General features: G+C 48.1%; 2 protein-coding genes across 2 annotated transcripts in view; one reads left to right on the top strand and one right to left on the bottom strand.

The window, feature by feature from the left end:
• The window catches only part of GPATCH1 (G-patch domain containing 1), a gene marked incomplete at its 3' end in the record, with an annotated part of 39,768 nt that extends 36,162 nt beyond the window's left edge, over window positions 1-3,606 (bottom strand). Inside the window, exon 1 of the mRNA XM_084256794.1 lies at window positions 3,519-3,606. Coding sequence (XP_084112920.1) covers window positions 3,519-3,591 — 73 coding nt within the window. The 5' untranslated portion in view covers window positions 3,592-3,606. The remainder of the gene's footprint in view (window positions 1-3,518) is intronic.
• A 12,240-nt stretch (window positions 3,607-15,846) lies between these two features.
• Window positions 15,847-19,655, top strand: part of RHPN2 (rhophilin Rho GTPase binding protein 2) — a gene marked incomplete at both ends in the record, with an annotated part of 53,340 nt that continues 49,531 nt past the window's right edge. The window contains one exon of the mRNA XM_084257345.1: window positions 15,847-15,915. Coding sequence (XP_084113471.1) covers window positions 15,847-15,915 — 69 coding nt within the window. The remainder of the gene's footprint in view (window positions 15,916-19,655) is intronic.

Genomic DNA, 19,655 nt, shown 5'->3' with positions numbered 1-19,655 from the left:
TGTGCACTATAGGAAGTTTTGCAGATTACTACTTTATAGAACTAGACGCCAGTAGCACCCTGCCCCTCAATCATGGCAACAAAAGAGGTCTCCAGACTTGCCAAATGTCCCCTAGGAGACAAACCGCAATTGAGACCAGTGGGTTAAGGTGAGAGAGGGTGGGTACTGCCAATGCTGGGTGCTGTTCTCACTCTGGTCTTGAGGTGTTCCTGATAGGGAAGGAGATACAAGAGCTGCAGACAGCTAAGGGGAACTGTGACAGCAGACAATGAGGGTCAATGAGGTCCCTCAGGGATCCTAAGCAGGCGCCACTATAACCACAGCATGGGAAAGCTTCAGGGAGGAGGCGGCATTTCAGCAGGCCCTGTTATAATTATTGCTGCTAATAAGAACTAATCCCCTCCTTTCATGCCTTTTATCCTATTTATCATAGCCTGATAAGGATGGTCTGTTTATGTAACTGCCCTAAGCCTTACAACTAATAAGCATGAAGTTGAAATCAGATCTTAACTCTGACAGTAACCCAAAGGATACTGTCCTTTACTTAGTTTGGGAACAAAAGATGACTGTGGGCCTCGGAAGCAGTCTTGTTCTAGACCCTGGGTGAGGAACACTAAACACAAGTCCAGCCCTACTTCCAGGTGCTCAGAACCCAAGAGAGAAGAGCGGCATATCCAGGAACTCTTGACAACGTGTAAGGACCACAACATCATGCTCACCCTGGAAATGAGTGGACTTTGATAGCTGCAGATAGGGACGAAATTCCCAATAGAAGCATTTGCTCCCATCAGTAAACAGGAGGTCTAAAAGAGTAATGTTAGGTGTTTTGAGAAATAATCATCTGACTGAGGACAAGGAAGGGGTTGAAGATGGAACTCGAAGGGCAGACCGTGTAGAGGTTCTGGAACATGTGCTGTGGGGTGTGTGGTACGTAATGTGGGTGATGGGATGCATGAAGTTTTAAGTGGGAGCATCAGGTAGAAGGAAAATGGTCCAAAAATTAATCCAAGAACAGAATGAGCTGGAGATGAGAAGTATTCTAAAGCCAAGTGAAAGTAACTAAGGCAAGAGCAGCTAAATGTCCATATTCTTTCCTTCCAGATCAGAGGGCTGATATGCCTTTGGGTCTAGGTGTGATATTCTAGCCACTGTGTCTTAACCAATAAACCTTTCTATGAGGGCCAGCCACTTTAATTAAGGTGTGGAGTCCCTCCTTTACCAATGTTTGTCTAACCTGCCACTAAAACTTCAAAGCAGAAAGTAAAGTGATTATTGGTCTAGCATGTTATATTGTAAAATGTACTCAGAGTGTATTTAAACTTTAAAGTGTTTCGGAAAGAACGAATCAATCAATTTTCAAAAATGTCTCATGCTAATAAGTTAAAGGATGATTTTAGGTCAGGAAAAAATATCTGCAAATCAACTGTCCCTTCCGAATTTGTCTGTGAGAGCACCCAACGAATGTATGTGGCAGGAGCAGTTCCACATGGAAGAGGGCCCAGCATCACAGACAAAAGAGAGTGGAAGAAGAATCTCTGTCCACCAATGGCTTCTCTGGGATGGCAACCAGGTGTCAGCCATCCTGTAGGAAGCTGCTTTGCACATTCAGTGCATGCTCCCCAGGACTTGCAGAAGGTTCAAACTATAATGGTATTATGAAGCTGAAATCTTTGTCTGAATCTGTCATTAGAAATTTCCCTTCATTTTTATGAAAATTATGATGTAAAACTTATAATAAAAATATACTTTTATACATGTAAAAAAAAAACCCAAATGTCCCGTCCTTCCCTTTCAAAAACATGGTCAGACCACGAAACTTCATTTCAGATTCTGTGCACCATCAAAACAGGAAGAATTAGAAAAATAGGGTCAAATAGTTGATGATTTGTTTTTACTTTACAAGGAAACAACTGTGAGACCAGAAATATAGAAATATGAAAGCTATCTAATGTGATAATAATCTCCACCCATGCATGTTTAACCCTAATCCTCTTCCTATATAGCTAAATTCTGACCAGTTTTCAGTGGATTCCACCTTGCCTGTTCAGTCTTCCTTATTAGCTTGTGCAAGCTATTTCCTACATCTTTTAGCACTTGTAAACCTTGTATTTTTGTTTCCAACTAGATTTGATGCTCCTCAAGTAAAGGATCTTTGTCAGTAAATTCTTCACGATCAGAGGAATGTTTGCCAATAAAACTAATGTGATCTTAGGCTGTATGAGATAAATCAGTCTAGAAAGAGAGAAATACTAGTGATAGCCCAGCTCTACCCACACCCTGGTCCCATACTTAGAGAAAGACTCTGACAAGTTAGGGTTGAGGGGTCTTTAAACTGAATTTATTAGAAAACTGAAGATATTGAATATGGTACAGAGATGTCTTAGAGGAAATATAAGGTTTGTGTTCAAACACAAGAAGCTTTCAGGATACCAGTGTTTCTCTCATTTATAAACAGGGTAGAAACAAGACAAATATCCAGTAGAAGTTTCTAATGATCAAAACTATTTCTAGGGACTAGAACTGTGGTCAGTGGAAATGTCCCAGAAGACATGTAACCAACCTGGTAGGATGTGGTCAAATAGGATGAAGATCCCACCAACAGGTCTAGCAGTAACTCCATGCTTCCCCTGTCTTTCTCACAGGACAAGCACAGACATCAGTCCTTACTGAGTGCTCAATGTATCATTTTCTGAACAAACGAAGTCATTATGTGGGTCAGACCAGAAACACAGGAGACAACCTTGCTTCACCTTGCCTGCACACCCAGCATGCCCATCAGCTCCGCCTACAAGTATAGCTGAACCCAGACTTCTAGTTACTACTCCCAATGCTAACACTCCAGTCCAAGGCATCATGAGTTCCAGACCTCTTTTTACTAATCTCCCTGCTTTGCTTTTGCCCACATCCAACCCACTTATTCTTAAAAGTGAAGATAAAGTAACCTTAAAAAAGACACCGTTCCCTAGTGTTAAACGCCCCCAATGACTCTACCTTTGGTATAAAATCCAAACCCTCTTACTATACCAAGTAAGATCGAACTCCTTCATCCCCTTTTGACATCATGTTCTAAAAGTCTCCCCCGCGGACATCTGCTTCACCCAATCTAGCCCTTTTGTCCCACAATTAACCAAAAGGGGTCCGACTTCAGAGCCTCTGCACTTGCTGTTGCCTCTGCCTGAAATACTCCTCCCCCACCTCTTCCTACAATTGGTTCCTTCCTCTGTTCCAAGGGTCCTCGCCTAGGGAAGATATTGCCTGGTCACTGCTCCGCTCTCACGTAAGCCTGTTTCTTCATTTTTCTATCTCCCATCCGTTTGGGTCTCCCATACCTCCCTTCAGAACGTGATCACCCGCCAGCAGAGCGCACGCCTTGCTCGTTGCTGTTCCCAGAGCCCGCAGCGCGCAGGGCCGCCTTTCCCCTGATCGGACGTGGCCTGGCACATGACTGTGCGTTTTTGGCCTAAATCCTAGTCCCCAGACCTATTTTCCACAGGCCCGGGGACCTATCTGGCCCTCACCTTCTTCCAGTGGCTCCAGGCCCGTCCCATAGCTGACCAAATCCTCGTCGCTGTCACTGCCCAGCGCCGCCATCCTGCTCCCTTCCGGGCCCCGCCCCCTCGTGACGGCGGCCCCGAAGGGCCAAAAGGCTTCCGCTCTCGCTCCTCTGCGAACCGGAGTGAGGCGCGCGCCTGGGGTCCAGCCCCCAGCTTAGGACATGCGGCCGGACTCTCAAACCTACTATAAGGGAAGTGGACCCCAGCGAGGAGTTACCTCCGAGGCGTTGGCAGTCAAGGCACCCCTAGCTGCGCGCCTTGGGAAAGTTGTGAGCCGCCCTGCCGTTCGGCGGTGACGCGAGGCGGTGTCTGCCCGCCACCCGCTGGTCCTGGCCGGCCTCCCCTGCCCCTGCCCCTGCCCCTGCCCCTGCCCCTGCCCGCCGGCCTGGTCTCCTCCCTCCGGTCCCCACCCACGGCCAGCCCCGCCAACTGCTTGGTGACTGTGCGCGCGCCCGCACACACACATTCACATACACACACACACACTCACACGCACGCACACGATCATCCCCCTAGGTTTGAGAAAGTAGACTCCCCTTCCTGACTTCTGGAAGGATTTGCGGGCCTGAGAACCTACATACCCACAGTGAAAGGCAGCGCGGAACAAGTGGTAAAAGAGAAACATACAGGATGAAGAGAATAAAAGAGGCCTTCTTAGTGGCGCAAGGGGTTAAGTGTCAGCACTATGATGCTGTCCGCCGCCTCTGCAGCACGAGTTCGATTCCCGGCCGGCCAGGAGCTACCCACATGGCGCGGCAGACCTCTCCTGACTCGCCCACTGCTCCCCTCAGCTGTGTGTTTCAGCCAGTCTGGCTGTTCTGTTCCCCACTCTGTCTCTGGTGACTCCTCTCACCCCACCGAATCTCTGGCCTGTACCCCAGCTCTTGCATGTATAAATAAATAAATCTTAAAAAATAAATAAAAGAGGGGCTCCCCTGGTGGCGCAGGCAGTTGAACGCAATGCTGTGAAGCTGCCCACAGCGTCTTCAGTGCTGGTTTGATCCCAGCTGGCCGGCGAGAATCCCACATGGTGCTGCAGACCTCTCCTGTTGCCCGCTGCTCCCCTCAGCAGTGTATTTTGTCAGTCTGCCTGTTCTGTTCCCTGCTCTGGCTCTGGTGAATCCTCTCACCCCCACACGTCTGGCTTGTACCCAGGTTCTTGTATGCATAAATAAAAAATAAATCTTTTTGAAAAAAGAAAAATGAAGCCTAACCAGTAAGGGGTGTGAGGTTAACATAAAAACCAGACCCGGCTCAGATTTTCAAAACGAGGTGACAAGGCTGCAGAATCACTGGGATGTGGTGAAAATGTCGGCAGACCAGCCATCCTCCATGCAGGCTTTGGGAATAGGAGTCCCTGAGGGTGGAGCTGCAGAGCCCAAGAGTTCACTCTGACCTTGAGACCTGCCCATCCACTCTTCCCTTGGAGTGCTCTTTCCTGATACCACATAATCCACTATCTTATCTTCAGGTCTCTGCTCAAAGGTTCCTTTCTCATTGAGGCCTTCTGATCCTGTTTTTAAGCTATCATGTCTGTTTTGAGCTGGGTTGTAGTCTATTGTGTATATAGACCACATCTTCTTGATCCTTTCCTCTGTTTTGGTGCATTTAGGGTGTTTCCATATCTTTGCTATTGTAAATAGTGCTGCAGTAAACATAGGAGTGCAGGTTTCCCTTTGAATTAGTGTTGTTGTGTCCTCTGGGTATATTCCCAGGAGTGGAATTGCTGGATCATATGATAGATCCACTTTTTGTATTTTAAGGATCCTTCACTCAGCTTTCTTATCAAAAAAGGTAAACTCATGCCATTTGCAGCAACATGGATAATGCTAAGTGAAATAAGTCAGAAGGAATGATTGGTAAGAGGGTGGTGCCCAGGAAAAAGGGGGTTTCCAGGTTCCCTGCCCCACTCACAGGAGGGTGGAGCTGAGCAGGGAGGAGAAGTAGCTGGAGAGGAGAGTGGCATTGAAGGAAGCAAGATGGAGAGCCAGAAGGAGAACTGAAGGAGGCACGTGGAGCAGAACGACATGTAAAAAAAAACTGCACTTGCCTTTTGGTCATGGACTGGTTGAAACAAATGTGGTTGAGAAGTCTGTGGCAGCTTTTATCTTGATTTTGATTTTGCTCTTTTCCACTCAGACTTGTCTGACTGTTTCTGATCCTTTTCTGTGGGTCCCTGCTGGAAGGTGCTTTAGTCTTATGGCAGGCTTTCAGGCCTTGCTTTGGGCCAATGCCGTTTGGGTGGACATTTACCAACGAGGGGATGGGTAACTTTGGGTGCTTGATTTAAAAACCATATTTTCTGTCTTTTCTGCAGTGCACACTAATTGTATTGAAGTTCATTTGCATTAAGGGTCTTATATGTTTTATCGTTTTTAAAAAGATTTATTTATTTATGCATATAAGAACTAGGGTACAGGCCAGAGGTGCAGGGGGTGAGAGGATTCACCAGAGACAGTGGGGAGAACAGGCAGATCTACTGAAATACACTGCTGAGGGGAGCAGTGGGCAAGACAAGGGAGGTCTGCTGTGCCATGTGGGTAGCTCCCTGGCCAGGTGAGCATCCAGGGAGCAATCCAAAGCTGCAGAGGCTGTGGACAGCTTCACAGTGCTGTGCTTAAATACTTGTGCCACCAGGGAGGCCCTATATGTTTTATCTTGATGTGGCAGATGGCAAAATCTATTTAGAGTAGGCAAGTTTGGGGGGTTCTGGGTGCCCCTCTCCCTGTCCTGTAACAACTGGACATTTGGTGGTGATCTTAGTGAGAAAATATAATCTTGGGACCTTTGCAGTGTAGTACTAATGTTACCTCAATAAAACAAATTTATTACTTAAAATAATAAAGGGAATGTAGGAAACAGCAAAACAAAAAAAACTTAGCCCCAAATTGTTTGACAAGTCTCCCATCCAGAAGTGAATTCTCACTCCCTTTGTTAGGAGGAAAAGATGTCCTGAGCAAATTCCACACAGGCTTTGTGGACTCCATCCTCAGGACCTGGGAACTACAACTTCCATGATCATCAAAGGGAGGGTTGAGAGGACCTGAGGGCAGACTTAAGCAATTAGGCTCTCAGTTTGAGTATTTAACGGGCCATGTGGCGAGGGGTCACCCTCTTGGCCACACGGAGTGCTAGCTTTTTCGCCAGCTTGGGGGGTCATTGGGATTCCAGGTCAGTATTTACCAACTTATCTCCCTCTTTCTCCCTGAGTTATTCATTTCCCATTTCCCCTTTCACTTGTAAATAAACCTTTTATCAACCTTTTTTTGTATGTCTGCAGGTTAGCTTTAATAAGTCCCCTTTAAGCATGCGGGTGAGGACCCAAAGTCAGTCAACCAATTTTATATCGGGGTTTGCCCTGTAGCACCTTCCTCTTAAATCTGGGCTCCATGATTACCTGGACCAAAAGAATTCAGTGAAAGCGACTATATAACATTTCACACACAATGGAAATTTCTTTAAGATATTGGCAGCTTCATTTTTTTGTGTCTTGGGACGCCCTTGTGAGGAAATCCAGCCCACAAGGAGAGTCTATGTGTAGGTAGTCCTGCCTATGACCTAGCCATGGTCCCAGTGAATAGTCAGATATGTGAACAAGGAAGATTCAAAATGATTCCAGGGCCTCCCTAGTGGCGCAAGTGGTTAAGTCTCAGCACTATGAGGTGATATCAGCAGCCACTGCAGCATGAGTTAAATTCTTAGCCTGCCAGGGAGCTGACCCATATGGCTTGCAGACCTTTCCTATTTTTCCCCAAGGCTCCCCTCAGCAGTGTGTTTCAGTAGATCTACCTGTTCTGCTCCCCACTTTGTCTCTGGTGAATCCTCTCGCCACCCCCCCACAACTCCAGCCTACACCCCAGCTCTTGTATGCATAAACAAATAAAATAAATATTTTTTAAGAATCTTGATGGTGAATGACCTCCAACATATATTTGTCCCTTGATAGGCTTGGGAGATTGATTCCAGTACCCTATCCTTGATGCTCAAATCCCTTACATAAAATGATGTAGTATTTGCTTTCTCCCTTATACTTTATGTCATCTCTACATTACTTAAATACCTGCAACGGAAATGCTAGTTAAACGGCTATTTTGCTATATTGTTAGAGGATAACGACAAGGAGAAATCTGTGTATTTAATACAGACACAACCATTATAGGCCTAACTACATATCACTTATTTTATACCCAGGGTTGATTGAATCTGCAGAAGTAGAACCCTTGGATAGAGAGGGCCAACTGGAGGTTGTTCAATGAACAAAAGAGGTGAGACAGAATGCAAAACATCCTGCTGTTTGTGTAAAACATTTATTGTGGCTGTTACATATACAATGAAGGGCACAATATATCCACAAATATACTATCATATGCACAATACAGCTCCTGTAAACTCCCTAAGGAAACCAGTTACAGTGGCTGCACTGATAAAGGACATCAAGGTGGAAAGGATACATATTCACCACATTGTATTACTTGGATATTTTTTTTTAGCTACACCCAGGGTATTCTTTCCAAAAGGCATTTATCTTGGTGGCTTGGTTTTCACTTGGCCTCCCACGCCTCTGACCCGTACCCCAGTTCTTGTATAAATAAATAAATCTTTAAAAAAAATAAAAAATAAAAGTGTTGTGTGGAGGCCTCCCTGGCGGTGCAGGGGGTTAAGCATCGCACAATGAAGTGGTCCGCAACCTCTGTAGCATGAGTTTGATCCCCAGGCAGGGAGCTACCCACATGACGCAGCAGACCTCTCCTGACTCACCCACTGCTCCCCTCAGCAGTGTACTTGGTCATTCTGCCTGTTCTGTTCCCCACTCTATCTCTGGTGAATCCTCTCACCCCCCACACCTGTGGCCTGTACCCCAGTTCTTGTATGCATAAATAAATAAACAAATCTTTTTAAAAAAAAGTGTTGTATGTATTAGTATGCACTAATGTACTAAAGGCAAGGCAGCTTTTTCTTTCCTGAAACTTGGAGGGCACCAGGGTCATCATTTGACCAATTGTCATTGTGAATGTAAATGTAGATTTTGAAAGTAAAGAAGGCCGGGGGTTTAGACAAACCAGGAAGTTCTATGATTTTAGTTCTAAATTACCCAAACTCATTTTCTTGCAGTATATAGTTTCTGAAGTGGCAAGAAGAGACCAATTAATTTATTACTGAGAGTTTTACTTAATTGGATTCCTGAAAATCATGAACATTTGGTATAACAGTAATAGCCAAACTCCTTAATTCCTGAATACTGAGGTTCAGGGGACAATAAACCCTTCAAAGTCCCTTGTCACACCAGGAAGTAGCTCTCTGAGGTCCCCTGGCCTCAGAAGGAGCAACTGGGTATTTTATCTGTGACCCTGGTTACTTACAGCCCAATACTCTTGATTCTTAGCAGCAGGAACATAGAAACAGCAAGTATTTTATGCAACATTGTCGCAGCCTAAACACTGCATACACTCCCCTTCTCCTTCAGGCACACAAGAAAGCACCAATGTCAGAATCTTTTTTTTTTTTTAATTTTTGAGTCATATGTTTTTTTAAAGATTTATTTATTTATTCATACATGCACTGGGTACAGTCAGAAGCGCGGGAGGGTGAGAGGATTCACCAGAGCCAGAGCAGGGAGCAGAGCAGGCAGAAGGACCGAAGTACACTGCTGAGGGGAGCAGCGGCGGCAGGAGAGGTCTGCGCGCCATGTGGGACCCTCTTCTGGTGGCAGGGGAGCAGCCGGGGATCGAACTGGCTCCGCAGAAGCTGCGGGCAGCTTTGCAACCCAGCGCTCAACTGCTGTGCCACCAGGGAGGCCCCAATGTCAGAATCTTATCAGGAAAGCCGCAGAGAGAGAGATGGGGAGTAACTTCTTCCTCATAGTCACACTGTGGTGCTGGCAAGGGGATGATGGCTTGTGACATGCGAAGTACCCTGCTCTGTATGCTTGGGGACCAATGTCACTCATTTCTTTACATTGTTTCTTATTGAAATATAAAACATGTGGGCCTCCCGGTGGCACAAGGGGTTAAGTCTCAGCACTATGAAGCTATCTGCAGCCACCGTAGCACCAGCTCGATCCCTGGCCATAGAGCTGATCCACATGGTGGATCCACATGGTAACACATGGTGTAGCAGACTTCTCCTGATTTGCCCACTGCTCCCCTCAGCAGTGTATTTCAGTCAATCTGCCTGTTCTGTGCCCCACTCTATCTCTGGTGAATCCTCTCAGCACTCCACAACTCTGGCATACACCCAGCTCTTGTGTGCATAAATAAATAAATCTTTTAAAAAAAGAAATATAAAACATGTACAGAAAACACAAAAATCATAAGTACATAGTTCATAAGTACATGTAAATATAAGTACACTATGCATATTCACAAAGTACAGATCCAGAAATAGAAAATTTGCAGAATCCTGGAAGCAATAATTCCATAGTGGACACATTTTATTTTATTATTATTTTTTAATATTTTATTTTTTTAAAAGATTTATTTATTTATTTATACAAGCACTGGGTACAGTCAGAAGCATGGGAGGGTGAGAGAATTCACCAGAGCTGGGAACAGAACAGGCAGAGTGACGAAATACACTGTTGAGGGGATCAGCGGGCGAGGCAGGAGAGGTCTGTCGTGCCATGTGGGACCCTCGCTGGTGGCCAGGAATCGAACCAGCGCTGCAGAGGCTGCAGACAGCTTCGCAATCCAGCGCTCAACCGCTGCGCCACCAGGGAGGCCCTCTTCTGACTTCTTTTATTCAACAATGTATTTGTGGGCAAAATATGTTGCTCACAACATAGGTGTTGCTTATAATGGTAATGTGCTCATTTTCATTGTGCACAATGTTTAATTATGTGGGCTTGCCATAATTCACTTATATATTCTACAGTTAATGGTCACTTGGATAGTTACCTAGTTAGTGACTACTTTGAAAAGTACAGCAATGAGCATTCTTATGGATGTTTTATAGTGACCATATTTATGCATTTCTGCTGCATATATACCTAGATTTGGATTGCTGGGTCATAAGTTATGCATATGTTCTGCATTAATTATTTTATTTTATTATTTTTATTTATTTTTGTGCATCGAAGAACTGGAGTATAGGCCAGAGGTTTGGAGTGGGGGTGGGGGAGTGGTGGTTTGAGATGATTCATTAGCAACAGAGTGCTGAAGGGAGCAGCAGGCGAGACATATGTGGGTTAGCTAACCCATATGTGGGTTAGCTCCCTGGCTGGGGTGCAAACTCAGGCCATAGTGGTGACAGCTCTGAGACTTAACCCTTAGGCTACCAGAAAGGCCCATATGTTCTGCTTTAGTAGAAAATGTCAAACAATTCTAAAGTGGCCAAATCATGGGGCCTCCCTGGTGGCGCAAGGGATTGAGATTCAACCTATCAGGCTATCTGCAACCACTGCAGCACAAGTTCAATCCCCGGCCAGGGAGAAACCCACATGGCGCAGCAGGCCTCTCCTGACTCGCTGGCTGCTCCCCTTAGCAGTGTATTTCACTCAGTCTGCCTGTTCTGGTCCCCACTCTGTCTCTGGTGAATCTTCTCACCCCCCACACCTCTGGCCTGTACCCCAGTTCTTTTATGAATAAATAAATAAATCTTTAAAAAAAAGTAAAGTGGCCAAATCAATTTACACTCTCACAAGCAATGATTGAGATTCTGGCTGCTTCACATTTTCACCAGTACTTGGTATTTTTTGACATTCTGTCATTCATTTATTTTAATCTATTATCACTTGCTCCCAATATGCCAGAATATCTTTCCTTTTATTTTTATTATTTAAAGGTTTATTTTTATTTATTTATGCATAGGAGAACTGGAGTTTAGGCCAGAGGTATGAGGGGTGAGAGTTGACAAGAGACAGTGTAGGGAGCAGAACAGGAAAATCTACTGAAATACACTGCTAAGGGGAGTAGCGGGGAAGACAGGAGAGTTCTGCTGTGTCATGTGTGGAGACAGGAGAATTCTGCTGTGCCACGTGTGGGTTTCCTCCCTGCCCGGGGATTGAACTCAGGCCATAGCAGTAATAGTGCTAAGACTTAACCCCTAGGCCACCAGGGAGGTCCGTCTTTTTTTTTTTTTTTTTAAAGGATTTTATTTATTTATTTATACAAGAGCTGGGTACAGTCAGAAGCACGGGAGGGTGAGAGAATTCACCAGAGCCAGAGCAGGGAGCAGAGCAGGCAGACTGACGAAGTACACTGCTGAGGGGAGCAGCGGGCAGCAGGAAAGGTCTGCGTGCCATGGGGACCCTCACCTGGTGGCGGGGGGGGGGGGGGGTTGAACCAGCCCTGCAGAAGCTGCGGGCAGCTTCGCAACCCAGCATTCAACCGCTGCGCAGCAGGGGAGGCCCCAGGGAGGCCCCTCTTTCCTTTTATTTTTTTTATGACTTTTTTTATTGAAGTGTAATTGACGTATAAGATAATATTAGTTTCAGGTGTACAACATGATGCAATGTTTGCATATGTTGTGAAATGAAAATAGCTTTCCTTTTAAATCACAGGGGCCAGTGTAGTTACAGCAGTGTGCGGTGGAGCACCATCCTAACTTACAAGGCTGGTGACCACTGACCCTCAGCTTCTTCCTCTGAAAAATGGGGAGGATAAAGTACCTGTTTCATAGAGTTGCAGGAGGACAACTGAGATAATGCATATAAAGGGCATAGTACAGTACCTGCCACAGAGAAAGCATGCCAGAAACATTTGCTATGTGTAAGCCCATATTTCATAGCTGGGGAAACTTGAGATCAGGAGGGGTAAAAGGATCTTACCAAGTTGACTGCCAGGCCTGATGTGGCCATTTCTAATCACTGCTCTTTTGTGGCACCATTTGATTTTGATTTCTACCATATGGGGGGTAAAAATCATGAAATGTTTTATCACTTATAATGAACTTTATTTACTTAATTATTACTTTAATTTCTGCTTTTAACTTGGTAAATTTCATGAGATTCCCCAAGAGGGGATGCATGGCAGGCTGCCTCAAAGAAGCCTACGCCCCTTTTGCAGATTAGCAGGTCTGAAGAGATAGGACTTGTACTTAACTTAGAGGAACTGGGTCACTGGACAGTAAAGCAAAGCACTGGCTTTAGCCAGATTACAAAACAAGAACTTGACAAAAATAGATATTTGCCATGGGATTTTAATCTATTTCCTATATCAGAAATTTCCACCTCAGGACCTCCCTAGTGGCACAAAGAGTTAAGCACAACACTGTGAAGCTATCCGCAACCTCTGCAGCATGAGTTCGAGCCCCAGCCAGCCAGAGAGCTACCCACATGGTGCAGCAGACCTCTCCGGTCTCGCCCGTTGCTTCCCTCAGCAGTGTATTTCAATCAGTCTGTCTGTTCTGTTCTCCACTCTGTCTCTGGTGAATCCTCTCACCCCCTGCATCTCTGGCCTGTACCCCAGTTTTTGTATGCATAAATAAATAAATCCTTAAAAAAAAGAAATTCCCACCCCAACTTTTTTATTGGGAGTGCAGGGCTTTGTTGGCAGTGTTTGGTGACACCCCACCAATGGGGGTCACAAATAGGAAGTTAAATGTTACTTTCCTGCTAGGACAGCAGCAGTAGCTCTCAATCCCTAATCACAGCAGGGCCAGAGATAAAGGTTCAGGCCATGGGCCTCCCAGGTGGCACAGCGGTTGAGTGCTGGGCTGGGAAGCTGCTGGCAGCCTCTGCAGTGCCGGTTAATCCCCAGCCACTGGAGGAGGGTCCCACAGGGTGCGCAGATCTCTCCTGACGCGCCTGCTGCTCCCCTCAGCAGTGTACTTTTGTCAGTCTGCCTGTTCTGCTCTTGGCTCTGGCTCTGGTGAATTCTCTCACTCTCCCGCGCTTCTGACTATACCCAGTGCTTGTATAAATAAATAAATCTTGAAAAAAGAATAGGGTCAGGCCAATGGACCCCCACACAGTGAGCCCTGGAAATGTCTAGAAATATCTGGTCCTGTACTGCCCAAAGGAGTGTCACTCAGAGGGCTCCTGTGGTCAGGAGATGCCTCCTTGAGACTCAAAGAGAGCTCCTCCTTTTCCTCTGAAGATAGTCTTAGGATGGGCTAGTGTGTCTTTATACTGTGCTTCTTTTTCTTGGTCTTCATTATTTTTTTTTAAGATTTATTTATTTATGCATATAAGAACTGGGATAAAGGCCAGACATGCAGGGGTGGGCGGTGAGAGAATTCACCACCAGAGACAGAGCAGGGAACAGAACAGGCATACTGACTGAAATACACTGCTGAAGGGAGCAGTGGGCAAGACAGGAGGGTCTGATGCACCATGTGGGTAGCTCCCTGGCAGGCTGGGAATCGAACTCATGCTGCAGAGGCTGCAGAAAGCTTCACAGTGCTGTGCTTAACCCCTTGCGCCACCAGGGAGGCCCTTGGTCTTCATTATTAATAAAAGCAGCGGCATCAGAAGGCAAGGGTGTCAGGTTAGATGAGATAACAGATTTGGGGTTGTATCTCTCTGTAGGACAAAGCAGTGCTGATTTTCCACTATGGGTATTCATCTTTTAAAGTAAATAAAATGAAAAAAAAATAAAGTAAATAAAATGAGTAACTTTAAAGACTACTAAGTCAATAATAGTACAAGTGACTGGTATATGTGACAAATAGCTGGAGCTTCAAGGTAATAGGAAATGACAAAAATCTGAAGATGATAAGAAATGACTGGAGTCAGCATGCCTGAAGGAAAACCAATCTCTGTTGCTAACAGAGTGTGTCCTGTTTCATTCCTGAGAATGAAACAATAGTTATAAATTTACTGGCTACAGTAGGGGTTCTATGATTGAGAACTTATATTGTTGTTAGTAGTAGTAGTAGTAGTATTACAAATCAAATAGGGTGACCACCCAACTGGAAGCAGCCAGAGAGTTATGTTTCCAGGGCAATAGATTAATTACAGAGTGACCATCATATGCTGAAACTAACTTCATACACACTTCTGACACTGAGGAGGGTAGTTTTTGCCATCTGCCACTCAGTTTTCCCAACAGCTCTAGTGCTGAGTTGGTTCAGACTCTCAAGGGTTCTTGAACAGTTTTTCCCGCGAACACCTGTTTTCTCTTTTTGGTGCAGCGTCTGGGACTTGGCAGTAATGACAAGATGAATTTTTTTTATATTTACTTGTTGCCATTATTTATTTGAAAATTCTCGAACAATCCCTAACTAAAAAAAAGTGGGGGCACTTTTTTAAAGAGGGAAAATGCTTGACTTGTGTTGAAAACAGATTGCGTTCTGTTCTAAAACCGCCCAACTCAGAGCAACTTCGCAAAGGTGTCCCTCGTGGGAGTTGGGTGGAGGGAGTGACAGTAGTACCAGTGGCCAGGAGGGGATGACCCTGAGGGCTGAGGGCTCTGGGGACTCTGGGGCCCGAAGGGCCAAGGCACCCAGCTCTGCCAGGCCTTTGTTCCCGGAGTCTCCTGGGTGAGAGTTGGGTTGGGTGAGAGTACCCCAATCTCCGTTTCCCTTCTAAGCTAGAGGCTTTCCTACCCTCAGCCGAGAGCTCTCGTTGTAATATCTCCGACTAGGCCGAGAGAGGGTGATCTGACCCCATTTTGCAGTTGAAAAAAACTGAGTTCTATAGTAGTGATTAAGAAAGGTGTTTAAGGACATCCGCCGAGTCTCTTGGGCTTAAAACCCTCGCTGGGGATCCCCCCCTAGGCGACACCCCTCTCCCAGCGCGATCCACGACCCCCAGTGGCTCCGACTAGTTTCTGCAGCGAGGGAGGAGATTCCAAGCGTTGACCTCCTGGAATGGCCTCGGTCACTCTATCCAGACCCTTGCAGGCGCGGCGGATCTCCATCGGCGTCCCGGACTCGGCCGGGGGTCAGCCCCATCCCGCGCCAAGGTGTTCCTGGCCGCTCCGCCCAGGGCGCAGCGCGGGGTCTGGGCGCAGTGACCGCCGCGGCCGCGCTCCCGCGAGGGAAGCCGAGGGGTCGCGACTCGCCCCGCGCGCTCTGCATGTCCTCCCACGGGTCCGGAGAGGGTCCGGAGCCCCAGCCGGGCCTCGCTGCACCGCGGAGCCTCCCGGTCCGTCCCAGGGCGTCGAAACAGCAACGACGGCCGCATTACAGCCCGGAGGCGGCTCGCGAGGGACCCGCTGCGCGCGGGGCGCCCCGGCTATCAGCTCCGGGAGCCTCGGGCTTGGGGCGCCGGCTGCGCTCAGCCAATCCGGAGCCGGGGCGGGGTCGGGGGCGGGCCGGGCCGGATCTCCAGGGCTGCGGGGCGGGCCTGGCTCCCTCTAGGGCCCGGGCAGCTGCTCCGCCACACTCTGCTCTCCGCTCCCGCGCCGCCAGCATGACGGACGCGCTGCTGCCCGCGGCCCCCCAGCCGCTGGAAGAGAAAGGCGACGGCTACTTTCGGAAGGTAGGTGCCTTCGGGCAGGCGGGCAGCCTGCGGGTTGCTGACCGACACCCCCCCTAGGCGGTGCAGGGGGCGCGGAGCGCGGGCCTGGGGCGGCCAGGCCGGGCGGGGAGGGGCGGGGGTGGGTGCACTGGCCTGGGGCGGGAGGGCCGGAGGCCGGGGTGAGGGGCGCCGGGCCCTCGGCTGCTGGGAGGAGGTGACTTCCGCGGCTCGCGGAGAGGGGCGCTCCTGGGGCCGCTTCTGGGGCCGCTCCACAGGTGCCCCCGAAGAATGGGGGCCAGAGGGGTGCTCGGGGTCGCCCCACCGGTGGTCCTGAGCGTCTGGGCAAGGAACCGGTTTCTAGTTGATCGGGTGCCCTCGGCCGCGCGGCGCCCTGGAACTGGAGACCTGCTTCCCCCAGGGCTTGCCCCGGGGGCGCGGGTGGATAAAGGACCACCCCAGGCGGGCTGGCGGCTCCTTTTGCCTCCAGAATGCCCGCAGTGACCGCTTCTAAGGAGCGGGGCGAGGGGCTGGTTGGCGGTGACCTCGGGCGTCGCCCTTTCCTCCACCACCTGCAGCTCAGGCGCGCGCGGGCGCCCAGCGGTGCCGGCCGCGGACTCGCGCCTTCTCTCGTTGCGCTAAAGCGCATTTACCTGGTTGTTGGAGAAGAGGCGGAGAGTCAGGGCTTGCGGGGGGGTTCCGGGGTCCTGGAGACCCCAGGCACACCCCGCGGCTGTTTGTCTGCCCTGGAGAGCAGCCCCAGCTCCCCGGGCTGCCCATGGGCAGCAACGCCTGGGCTGCAAGGTCCAAAGAGGATTTGGATCCTGCAGTCCTGGGGACACCTTCCACCCTTCCTTCTCGTAGGGCTTTTGCGCGTCTAAAAATAGCCCTTGGAGGTGGGCCAGGTTTGACCGAGTGGGTTGAGAGATGTTGTTTTATAACATGTATGACCCAGGGCAGAATACCTAATTATAAACAGGGAAGTGAAACTGTTTGCCACAGAACAATCAATTCTTAATTGTTCAAAGCCCAAGGATCCTGTGGGTAAATGCTTTTGGCACTTTTCTCTGTCTCCCGTGTGACACAGCCTTTGGGCTTTTGCTCCTAATGAGAAGCAGTGGTCTCTGGGGCTGGGCAGGACTGGAGGGCGATAAGGAGAGGGGAGGCGAGGGGAGGCGGAAACAGGTGAGGGCAGAGTGGTTATAGTCTGGTTAAATTGCTTTTAGCACTAAAAAAAAAAAAAAGAGAGAGAGAGTAGTTTTAAGGTATATTTAAGTTTAAAGATGTCATCATGGAATTACAGGATTGTAACTTCTAATTATGTGTGGCATTTGGGACAGAGGATCACAGGCCATGGAATTCCAGAAGGACAGGCCTGGGAATCCCTAGATTTTAGTCGTGGGCCTCCAGAACCTGACTGCCACCCCACAAAATTGCTGTGCAACCTCCAGCAAGTCCGTGAGCTTTGGGGGACTTCATTTCCTCCCTGAATGTCATGTGAGGTGGTGGTCTGGACTTAGCAGCACCTGGGGGCAGGTGCAGGGGGTGGGCAGAAGAGATGGAGAACACTGTGAAGATAATGTCTGCAGTTTCCAGACAGGTTTCCCAGGGAGGATATGCACAGGAAAGAGTGGACGGCAAGGGGAAGTAAAGGGTGCAAGGCATTTTTAGAGGCTGTTTCTCTGGTGGTAGACAAGAGAATCATGGCTAAGAAATAAGATGAATCATTGGTTTACAATTTGAAACATCTTTCGAAAATGAGACCTTGTAGTCATCATTATGCCACATCATACTGACCAAAGAATGATCTTTGTACCAGGACAAGCAGGTGCTAATGATGCACTTTTCCCCATCAGCCATCCAAGCCAGCTTGACCTCAAACAAATGTGCCCAGGTGAGGAGGGAGGGAGAACCCTTCAGATAGAGGGAACTGATGGAATTATGAGTTCTTGTTAGGGGACCCTCTGAGGTGTGGGGGTGTAAGTGGAAACTAGGTCACGTGTCCTGCTAAGGAACCAGGGAACCTCGTCAGCCACTGAAGTGTTGAAAGCAGGACCAGACAAGGGAGAGTCATGTCACAGAGACCATGTTGACTGCTGAGTGGTCACAGGGCGGGGGTGGGGAGAGGCAGCGGTGGAGCCAGCAGGGAGGAGTTGGGATTTAGTTCCCTGTAATCTCCATTGTCTCTGCTCTTCTTACTTTGATAAGGACTGCTGATGACTTTTCTTTCAGTTCTGTAAAGTGATGTGTAAACATAGCCTCACCAGCCACTCTCCCCACCAGCTTGGTCGTCTCTCTTAAATTAGGGGTCCACGTTGGAGACAGGCACCCCTGGGCAAAGGTGGTATCAGTAGGGATGGAAAGAACTAACAGGATGGGGGCCTCCCTTGTGTCACAAGGTGGAGACAGGCACCCCTGGGCAAAGGTGGTATCAGTAGGGATGGAAAGAACTAACAGGATGGGGGCCTCCCTTGTGTCACAAGGGATAAAGTCGGCACTATGAAGCTATCCGTAGCCTCTGCAGCACAAGTTCTATCCGCGACCGGGGAGATAAACCACACGGCACAGCAGACTTCTCCTGTCTTGCCTGCTGCTCCCCTCAGCAGTGTATTTCAGTTAATATGCCTGTTCTGTTTCCCACTCTCTCTCTGGTGAATCCTCTTACCCCTGGTACCTTTGGCCTGTACCCCAGTTTTTATATGCATAAATAAAATAAAAATCTTAAAAAAAAAAAAAGAACTAACAGGACAGGATATGGTAGGAATTTAAGGTTCTGCTGATGGGACTGAAAATGCCTGTTGTGGGTGTCTAGATGGATGGTCATGCACTTCAGTAAGATGGAGAACCAGGAGGTCTCCAGGGGGTACCCCAGTGGTGATCCCAGTGAGGAGTCCCCCAGTCCAGCAGCCATGAGAGCATCCAGGATGGAGATGTGGCTTTGTTGAGGGTGGTGGTTGGATATTAGGTGAAAAAGGATCCAGGACAGAGGGGAATGACATCTCTACTTAAGGATCAGGTAGAGAATTGGGAGGCAAGACAGGAGAATGGTGTGTTGATGAGGCTGTGAGAAGAGAATCATTTTAGTGGAGAGATGAAGTTGACGACTCAGAAGGGCTTTAGAGGGTTGTTAATAGTAAGGGATTAGAGAGTTGGTGGTAAAGTCAATTGGGTTATTGTGGGAGAAGGGAGAGGAGCAAGAAGACTGGTTTGTTTTAGGAGGGGCTGGAGAGTTGAAGATTCATGGGAAAGAGAACAAGCTGTGGAGGGTCCCAGAAGGCAAGGGGGAGACAAGGATAGGAAATAACTGCTGCATAAATTGGGTGGACAAGCCAACCAGGGGCAATAAGTAAGGAACTCCCTGCCCCCCCAACTGAAGAAAAGGGCACCCCAGGGCAGATTTCCCATCTTGTCTTTGGACTTTTCAGACTTTTGCACACACTTACAGAACCAAATTAATGTCTTCTGAAGTCAAACTTCTTTCATCCTGTTCTCTTTATCATGTCTCCCCTCCCACCCCACCCCCTTTCTTAAAAATGTCATTCTGCTCCATGCATTCAGAAAGCATTTATTGAGTGACAGCTCTGAGCCTGACCCCGTCAGGTTCTGGGGCACACTCAAGACCCTGATTCAATATGGCTTCTGTGACATTTCACAGTGGGCCTCCTTAGCTGGGGTGCCCAGCAGTGCTGGGAGTTAGTATTTTGTCCCGATGACACAGCCATTCCTCAATAGGAATTGGCTTCTCTGCTTTAGTCAGAGATGAA

Source organism: Talpa europaea, assembly GCF_964194135.1.
Source record: "Talpa europaea genome assembly, chromosome: 16".
NCBI lineage: Eukaryota > Metazoa > Chordata > Mammalia > Eulipotyphla > Talpidae > Talpa > Talpa europaea.
This window is presented reverse-complemented; position numbering and strand designations above follow the sequence as displayed.